General features: G+C 35.9%; 1 protein-coding gene and 1 long non-coding RNA gene across 2 annotated transcripts; both read right to left on the bottom strand.

Annotated features, from left to right (window-relative positions):
• Positions 1-2175: 2175 nt before the first annotated feature.
• On the bottom strand, positions 2176-3332 carry LOC112196156 (long chain base biosynthesis protein 1). Its single transcript, XM_024336458.2, has 3 exons — positions 2775-3332; positions 2466-2607; positions 2176-2319 (listed from the first exon to the last, which is right to left on the bottom strand). Exons 1-3 carry the CDS (start codon positions 2871-2873, stop codon positions 2246-2248), a joined length of 315 nt encoding a protein of 104 aa, XP_024192226.1. The 5' UTR covers positions 2874-3332; the 3' UTR covers positions 2176-2245.
• A 62-nt stretch (positions 3333-3394) lies between these two features.
• Positions 3395-4754, bottom strand: LOC121052538. Its single transcript, XR_005809395.1, has 4 exons — positions 4658-4754; positions 4207-4301; positions 3586-3755; positions 3395-3513 (listed from the first exon to the last, which is right to left on the bottom strand). It is a non-coding gene; the product is annotated as an uncharacterized LOC121052538 (long non-coding RNA).
• Between the last annotated feature and the right edge of the window lie 5491 nt (positions 4755-10245).

Below are 10245 nucleotides of genomic sequence, written 5' to 3'. Positions count from 1 at the left end.
ACATAGAATGAGTAAATCTTGGCGCATAGGGTTATATACATCCATTAATTGTATCATATAAAAGATGCAAGACATAAAAGATGCACACTCTTCTAAAACACTCATGAAAGAGTGTACAGAGGATTGAGAGTATTAACTAAGAGTGGAAGTCAGAAGAAAAGGGAAAGCTTCTCAATATTTCATATGATATATATTTTGGGGAATTTGATTCTACACCCAAATTCAAACACACCTTTTAGATTAAATCCATCTATAAGATTGTTTTAATATACACCCAAACATATTAATTAGGTTTACTTTAAAAAAAAACCTATTAAATAGGATAAATATTAAAACTCATTGTTGTTAAGAATTACTAAAGCTGCCACCATCCCTAAACTTTCTGCAGATGCAAGTCTTGAAACGGTTACCCAAAGACATTGCCCAGAATTAATCAACTCTTGATTCCAGCAATTGAAATCAATACCTAGGTTGGAGGTTATGTAATCTCCACATTCAAAAGCCTAATCTAAATCAATACTTGGGTTGGAGGTTATGTAATATCCACATTCAAAAGCTGGAATTACAGGTGCCTAAGTCATTCCCTAAATGATTTAGGTACAAATTGTGAACTCCCTGAATGATATGTACCACACGATGTTTAACACCTGAATGATAGACAAAATTATGCAATTTTGCCAATGGTTCATTCTACCTAAGTTATTCCCTGATTGATAGTTACAAATTGTGAACTCCTAAATGATACCTAAATCATTTGCTTATGTTAAAACTCACATGATATTTAACACATGTACGTACGATAGGAAAAATTATATAGTTAAGCCTATGGTTCGTCTAGAAATACAAAAATTAGCAAGTGAAAGTTAATGACAAGGGTGTTCGATTATTCTATTTCATTTCCGGTAAATGAGGTGAAATGAATATTTTACTAAAAAGTCAACAATTATATTTGACGAATATTTTACCTATTCAATCAGAAGGGTAAAATAGTCAAACTAAAAAAAACAAGAAAAATCATAATAGACTTAAAACCTATAAGCACTACTAGAAATTTCCCCAATGGCACCTCTTTTTAGCCATCAGTGTGCAAAGAGAACAGTATCACACTGATTTGAAAAATCAGTGGGACTTATCAGTGGGTATTAAGTAGGGTAAATGACCCATATATATATATATATATATATATATATATATTATTGAGGAGCCTCTGTTATCAGTGGGTATTAAGTAGGCCAAATAGTCCAAATGTGCATGCAAGTGGGCCCTTCTTTCCACTGTCAAGCTATTTGCGGAATTGACAGATGAAGAAATTTGAATTGGGCTCAATTTTTACGATATTTTATGATATTGGTGTCCATCAACTTGGGGGTTTCTCCGTTTTTGATATTCAGTGGTAACCGTCGGATCTATTGACACTACTAGAATAATGGCCCCAGACATAGGCCAAAAACCGATGAGAAACAAAAACCCGACCGATGTCCTTGTGGGTGATGAGAAAGATCCAGAAAATGCAGACATCGGTTTTTAGCCGATGTCTAGTATTCGTGTAGACATCGGTTCCTAATTATAAATCGATGTAAATAGGTTTAAATGATAACAAACTTACATGTTTTACTATTGTTAAACCCACCATTTATTGTATTTAATGCTTAAAGAAATATAGATTACACAACACAAGTTTGCGTTTTAACATCGTTATTGATTTAAGAACCGATGACTGATACTGTTACAGACATCAGTTCCCATTTTGGAACTGATGTCTGGTACTCAGTAACATATCGTTTTCGACAAAAAATCGATGTCTGTATATTTTAGTAACATCGATTTCCATTTTGGAACTGATGTCTGGTACTCAGTAACATATCGTTTTCGACAAAAAATCGATGTCTGTATATTTCAATAACATCGATTTTCATTTTGGAACTGATGTATCTGTATTACTAGACATCAGTTTTTATGGTTAAAACTGATTACAACTTTATATCTAGACATCACATTCTATAAAGATGATGATGTCCATAAAATATATAGCTGCTATTATAAATTGCAATTTTGGTAGTTGACAAGAGTTATTTGAATATTGGGCTATTACAAGGATGATGTCTAGAAAATATATATCTGAAATCATCATCCTTAACAGTTTACAAAATGGGCAAAATAAAACCTCAATTCACCTACTACAAGGCTAGCCTAGCAATTAGTATCCATGTTTGTTCATAATTGCTACAAAAATGTTAATTAAAAGCTAGCCTAACTCAAAAAAGAGGCTGGCTTTCCCAACTTCTTGAATATAAGCAACCCCCATTACACCTGACAATCCTGCACATCACAGCACAATACTCAATCAAGAGGATGCCAGCACAAGACATGTGATAAGCGACTACTAAGACACTACTAATCAAGTGATGACTATATCAAACCAAGAGAAACACACATGCACATGAAAAATGAGATCAAGCACAAACCTTTACATAGTAACGTAATGTTTTTCTTCAACTTCGTTATCAGATCAGGGTTCTCCTCAAGAACATCAATGGCAGTAATGGCAGCACTCGCAAGATATGGGGGCAAAGAAGTAGAAAAGACGTACCCAGAACTGCACAATCGCTTCCACAGACAACACCCCAAAACTTATTCTTTTGGACATAATATATTATATCCAGGCAAAGACATAACCATTATTACAATAAGACAAAAAAATTCTTGTTAGAATTCCATTCTATTGATATACACATCAGTAACCATATCAGTTTCACAGAATATAATGACCATACCTGGTGATCAGTAACTCTAGCACTTCCAGTGCAGAATCCTCCTTCTTTCTCTAATATTATTTTCATGACAACAAGATCGCATTCCACTTGTCCTATCATAGATTTTACTTTCTCCTTCCTTTGAACATCTCCAATAATTTAAAGGCACAGAGGTCTTCATGGTTCAATCAAACGAACTGCATTATTCTCTCTCGCAGATTCTACAGTCTAGTACATGAATTGCTACCGTACAATGCTTAAGTCGTTTGGAACCAAGTATAAATCTACGAGTATTATCACTCATCCACTTGTTAATTCCTCTTTTATCCAATAGCAGGCAATTAAATGAACAAAGGACTTGCTGATCTTGCTCGGAAAGATAGAGCCAAAGAAAGTTAAACATGCGAAGGTGATGAGTCTCGGGGCCGACACTCCTTTATTTACACACCAAATAGAATAGTTCATATCTATGTTGTTTATGCAAAAGTTTAGCAAAAAGAAAAACAGAGAATTTCATGAAAAAGGTTATAAAAGAAAAATAAGCTAGATGGAAATCATAAAAAAAAAAGAAGCAAATAAGAAAAGCTGGTAACAAAACTCTAGAAGGATCATGAAAGACGGAAATCTGTTCATGTCATGGCCTTAAATCTACATCTCATGGAGTGATGAAAGTTAGTAGAAAATACCTTTAACATTGGACATCTTGAGATTCTATTAGAAGGCAGGGTTTAACTATGCTACAAGTGAGATTTCTTCTCCTCTACAAGTGACATTTTTTTCTATTAGAAAATAAACTTGAAGTCTAAACTTTTATACAAAGAATCTAAATTACCTCAGCACATGCTTGTTCTTTTTCCCATTCACTGCTCCAAATCTGCTCCACAGAAACTCGACCCATTCAATGAAACTTTTCTTTTCTTGCAAGATGATCGATTTATAGCTTGTCCACTCGGTGGAAATTCCACAAATAAGCTCCATGAATCACACACTTTACGCAAGCACCTATAAAAGAATGCATTCAACACAAAGTCAGAGATACAATGTCATATCAGAAAGCAGAAGAATCAGAAGCATATAATCAAACTAGACATTTAGCAAGTTCAGTTAAGAATCCAGGATACATGTCATATCAGAAAGCAGAAGAATCAGAAGCATATAATCAAACTAGACATTTAGCAAGTTCATATGTGGTGATATGCAAATAGTAGCATAACTAAAAACTTTATTCATTGAGACAAAAGTTGACAACTAAATTGGTCACACAGATCTTTTCTTTCAAATCCCACGAGGAAGTATAATCAAATTACAATTTACAACAATGCCTCAACACTTCTGACTTCTTGTTTTGTTAAGTTACGAATATAAAAAGTAGTTCAATGGATTAAAGGTGGTGCGCAAGCAGAGTGTATTGTTCCACAAGAAAAAAGTACTGGCATAAAACTTTCACACAAACCTTCTCTGTTAAAGGCTTCTTAGGGGGCTTGTAACTTTTCTGGGAGAATAGAAAAACAATGACTGCAAAAAGAAGTACTTCTACAAAAAGATGTCCTGCAAGAAAAAGGCCAAACAAGATAGATTTGTTGATCAGAAACTATCCCAGACATTCAAGAGAGATTTTTTTCAAGCAAACAAAATTGAAAACCCAGAAACAACCCATAGGAGATATTCAATAAGTCAATGAGAATTTCCATTCAAGTCAATTATCCCAATAATCCTAATTTCAGCAAAATAAAGTTTAAACAAGTTAACACTCCACACCCATACCAAAAGAAAAACCAGATCTAGAGTGGTATTACCGTAGCCCATCGCCCTAAACCAAATATTCTGCAGCCACCAGAAACAAATACCCAAATCCCTGCCAAAACATCAAAATCATGCTATAAACAAAGTCTAGACCCATTTACCTGCCACCATATATAATCCGTAGACTCATTCTGAAAAGCTTGAAATAAATCGAGACATGATCCCTAATTTCTTTTTCAGTTTTCTCCAGCCACCAGATATCTGAGCTTGAGCACTAATTGGAAGAATATGTGAGATGATAAGAGCCGTATCAAAAGTTCATAAATTTAAGATTGGGTAATCAGGTTGGGTCTTACTATTTTGAGCAATAACGAGCTCTTGGAGCTCTAAGATCTGACTGTTGAACCCGGCGATCAACCAATCCAACGACGCCTCTGCTTTCTCCGCTCCCATCTCACTCTCTCTTCACAAGAAAAAGACGATGAAACGTTGGATAGAAAATCAGTATTGGTGGTGGGGAGAAGAGAGACAGGACCTACGCTGGTGGTGGTCGGAGAACGAGCTCGAGGCCGCTCAGGTCTGAGAACGAGCTCGGGGCGGGTCAGGTTGGAGAACGAGGTCGACGCGAAGAAGGAGGTGCACTCTGGAGTCAAAGTGAGAGTTAGTAATTAGGGTTTGTAAGTTTTAGACAGAGTGAACAAATTCTAAGGGTTGGGGAAATGAATATTTTGGTCCCCCCGCGTATCTGAAAATTTCAACTCAGTCCCTCCGCATTTTTTAAAATTTTTCCAACGAAACTTTTCTCATCGTTTCAGTTGGTGACTGATGTCTATAATAACAATAGAAATCGGTTTTTTCACAAACTGATGTTAGCACGATTTTTAACATCAGCTGCAATCCTGACCGATTTAATAGTGGCGATGTCTGATGACATTATTCTAGTAGTGTGAGATCTTAACTAACGGCAAATACAAAAAGCCCCCTCTCTCCCTGTCAGTCTCTCACACTTTTCAGTTTAACCCTAGATCTCTCTCTCTCTCTGGTTCATCTAGATCCATCTCTCACACTTCACACTAACCCTAGATCTCTCTCTCTCTCTCTCTCTCTCCCCAACACGGAGAACCCAGACACCGACAGTGATGTTTGTACAAATTTTTTTACTTTCTTTTGCTCTCTGCTTTTTTTTTTTTGCTTCAGTTGACGACAATCTTGGCGATGTTGTTGCAGTGCAGTCGGCAGAGCTCTGGTATGCTGCTTGGCGCTTAGATTCTCTCTCCAAAGGTTTGATTTTAAGAGGGTCTGTAGTTTTGGGGTCAAGGTTTCTATGCTATTCGGGTTGCGCAAATGGAGTCTCTCTTTGAGAATAAGTTCAGGCTGGGATGGAAGATCGGTAGCAGCTTCTTTGGGGAGAGCTATCTTGGTTCGTCTTTTGTGATTCTAATGTTTTGTGGTCAAAATCGGATTTGAGGATTTCATGGAGGTGCTTAAATTATTGGTCTTATTGTTGTTGTAGGTACGAATATTCAGACAAGCGAAAGAGGTTGCGATTCAGCTGGTGAGTGTTGCTGTTGCAATTGAGCTCCTCATGTTGACTTTTGTTTTGATGCTTACTCTGTTGTGTTTGATGCCAATTTGTATCTGAAAATTGTATATAATCTGTGCTCCGAAAAGGCTTATGAGTTTATGGTATGCTTGGTACACATGCTTCAGCTTTCGGTTTATTACTAATGCCATTAAACAATAGGTTTGGGGAACAAATAGTTCTTAGATCAATGGAATTTCTGGTTTTGACAATTGACTTGGTGGTATAAGCTTGATTTTTCATGTACTCTTCCAGTTCTAGTTTGTATGCATCACAATCGCCTTGAGGCTATGAATTTTAGGTTATAAAGAAGAATCAATACCACTGGAGAAAGAGGGCCAAATCATCTAATTTCCTTGTTTCTTTCCGTCTTGTTGTGCAGAGGCATTGGTTCAAGACAAATCTTAAGGTTTGCAAAATTTGGTTTGAGATGGGTGAATATGGGAGAAGGAGTTAGGTAATATCTGTTTATCTTATTACCTATGATGGTTGTGAATTTGTGATCTTGAAAGGCTGAGAGAAACCTGTGTTGCACTATTAGATTATGAAGAAACTCCATAGTCTTGTCAAAAAGAAAATGGAACATATAATAAAAAAAAAAAAAGGAAGTCAACATTTGGAAGTTTATGCAGTTGAGATTCAAATGTACACTGAGACTAAAAATAACAAAAAACTCAAAGAAAGAATCGTATGTCATATTAAACTGGCTTTCTGTTTCTATGTGTTCTATGAACTTTTGTCTGTGATGTGTTGGATTGGTTTAGTTACCATTTATATCACTGCTCTGTTTTGTTTAATGAATTGAGTTGATTATAAAAAAATGCTTGAAATTGTATTTCCTTGTAAATGATAGTTTTTCTGGAGCATATATATAGCTAACGACCATGTTTCCGATGTTTAGGAAAATGTGAAGGCAAAAATTGTATTTAGGCCAAATGTTTCTATGGCGTTGTTCTTTCAATACAACACTGCTTTGGGGGCCGCCTTACCCAGTTTTGGTAGATACCCACTTTATCAATTTCTCTATCCAGAATAAGGTGAGTGGTTAATGCTAATTGCTTCATGTAAAAGCTACAGCTTGTTCAAGTTTTCTGTACTGGATAATATAATTGTTTTTGTTCACTTTTGGCAGTTGGATTTGGAGAAGAGAATGATGGACTGCCCATTTGCAAAGTGTGAGTCTTAGAGTTATTCACTTCTATTAATGTTTAGTGTTTCTTAGGAATTGGGTTTGAATGTTCAGTTTTATATAAAACAAGAATGATTCAGAGAAATTGGTTAACTTATGATATTGACCAAAAGTTTTGATAGTTAACATGCACGGTAATGTTCCTTTTCTCTTGTATATTTTTCTCTAATTGTTTAGCTGTCTTTTAAATATACAGGCACTCCTGGTATCACAGATTATGTAATGGCAAAGCTTGAAAAGTTGGGTCGGAAATATCGTGTGGCTCTGAGGTATTTTCCTATGTTTTCTACAAATTGTTTTCATGACCAAAAGGGTTTAAAATTGAGAGTGTATATGTAGATGTGCACTGCTATGCCTTTTCATTGTCATGTCCGTCAGTTTTTTAGATCTATTGTTCTGTAGTTATGTTTATTCGAATGCTAAATTTCTATAATAGCTTATATATTATATCCTTGTATACTACATGTTCAGAACCAAAGAGACACCTCTAGCTTCACTCTAATGTTTTTTATATGTTAAGTTGGTCTGTGTAATTGTTAGAATAATAACTAATTAACGTGATATAATGTGCAGGTTGTCCTGTCACGCCCCTAATTTTTTACACAAATAAAAATCGATATATAATCTCATAATTATCATGCGTGAACGTTCAGCTATCAATACAAAAATACCTAGAAACTTTTTCCCTTTTTACCCAAGTACATATTGATACTATGAACCCACTATGTCAATATTAACCCGCTCCACAGAGTCATATATTACATAAACTTACGAATTAAATTGTCAACAACAAAATAAAACGTAAATGCTCCTCAGAGTTTACTACAACGGAAGTCCTTATCAACGGTAAAGTTACAAAAATGGCTTCCTGTCGTAAAGCTGCAAAGGCGCTACCTCAGCTTCAGCCCCGATTATCCCAACTTGCAGGATTAACCCCTACACCGTTTGAATAGTGTACCGGGTTGTCACACAAAAAACCCGGTAAGCTTTTGCAAGCCCATATGAGTAACTCAAAACAGTTAACACAACTCACACCAAAAATAAGGAAAACAACTCACGCTTTGATTCCTTAAAACACGAAATAAAAGAGAATAACTCACACTTTAATTTCCTGTCAAATCGAAATAAAAGAAACTTACACCTTGGTTCCTTTTAAAACGAAACATAGAAAACAACTCACTCCTTGGTTTCTATCAATTGTACCAAAATCGTACCAAAATCGTACCATAGAAAACAACCTACACTTGAATTCTATCAATATAACATAGAAAGCAACTCACAACTTGAATTCTATTAATTGTATCATAATCGTACCATAGAAAGCAACTCACACTTGATTTCCATCAAATATAACATAGAAAACAACTCACACCCTGAATTCCATCAATCGTACCATAGAAAGCAACTCATACCTTGATTTCTATCAAATATAACATAGAAAACAACTCACACCTTGAATTCTATCAATCGTACCATAGAAAGCAACTCACACCTTGATTTCTATCAAATCGTTAATAAGGAAAACAACTTGCACTTTGTCCCCTTAAAAACCGTTAATAAGGAAGCAACTCACACCTTGTTCCCTAAAAACACGTAATTGCCGTTACCCCATGAATTACCTATATGGCAGATAGATTAGAGCTCCAACTGAAATGTAACCACTCGTTCGGCCAAAGACGTGATTACCTGATATTTTGCCCAAGGTCATAGACCTTCGTTCCTCGGGCCGCACAGTCCCTTGGAGCAAAACATTAAAGGAGTCGCACTGGACCCAAAATGTTATGCAAATCTCAATGCTTTTCAAAACAATCGAAATCAACATTTCCATAATCATTGTTTTTTGAAAAGCCATAACACAAAACAATAAAAGAGCATCAATCCATGCACATTGTTTTCGTACACAAATCTCAACACTTTTCAAAACGAATCGAAATCAACATTTCCACAATCATTTGTTTTCCAAAAGCCACAACCCAAAACAATAAAAAGCATCATTTCATGCATATTGTTTTCATAAATCCACAAACCCACCAAAACATATATATTTCATGTAAATATATATATATATATATATACACGTTGTCATCCGCTCAGGAATGCCTACTAATACCAACTATAGTTTGCAGTTAAATCAATAACTCTCAAAACGATAAAGGTAATTCCGTTCATTAATGAACCTTGTGAGATTACTCACTTCAAAACTCCTGTTGCGTCTTCACACCACTAGACTACCTACAGAATGCACTCTGTCAAGCACCTAAGGAAAGTACAGCCTTGATTCAGTTAATGAAACACAAGGAATAACATTCAAAACCCTAAATCGAACCAAAATTCCCAAACTGACGCCAATTGAGGCGAAACCACATCCGAGACCACCCAATGTCTCCGAAATACTTCTACGATTGATATGTCCAAACCACAAGTCGATCGAACGCTCGGATCCTCACTGATCGAATAAATTCACCGATATGAAACGGTAAAAATCATAACAAATCCATTCGAACTCCAAAATTTGCATATTATATATCGAAACGCTCGTATCAATTAGTAGAACATATATAATACCAGAAAAAATCCCATAGATGGCCAGAACACCGCCGGAACGCCGCCACCGGCCAAAACTCATTATTTCCCAAAACTCCCAACATAAAAAATGTTCATCTAAGCATGCTTGTGAATTTTCATAACTAGCTCGAAGTCAGAAAACAAGCATAAATTGTCGAAAACTACCTCACAAGCTTTGAATTTTTGCTCAATCCGAGTTGAACCGATTTCCACGTAAATCGATCAAAAAAAACACCACAAATCGATCTAGAAAGCTTTCACGAACCCAAAGAAGGAAACTTGTAGCCGTGCCGTCACCAGAACAAGAATTTCCGGTCGGGTTCGAAATCCTCAAACTTTACCTCCTTGCAGCACAGCCGTAAAGGAGAATCGCTGCTAGAGGACACCAAAGGGAGGAGCAAACGGCCGAGACG

The sequence above is a fragment of the Rosa chinensis genome, chromosome 4 (assembly GCF_002994745.2).
Source record: "Rosa chinensis cultivar Old Blush chromosome 4, RchiOBHm-V2, whole genome shotgun sequence".
NCBI lineage: Eukaryota > Viridiplantae > Streptophyta > Magnoliopsida > Rosales > Rosaceae > Rosa > Rosa chinensis.
This window is presented reverse-complemented; position numbering and strand designations above follow the sequence as displayed.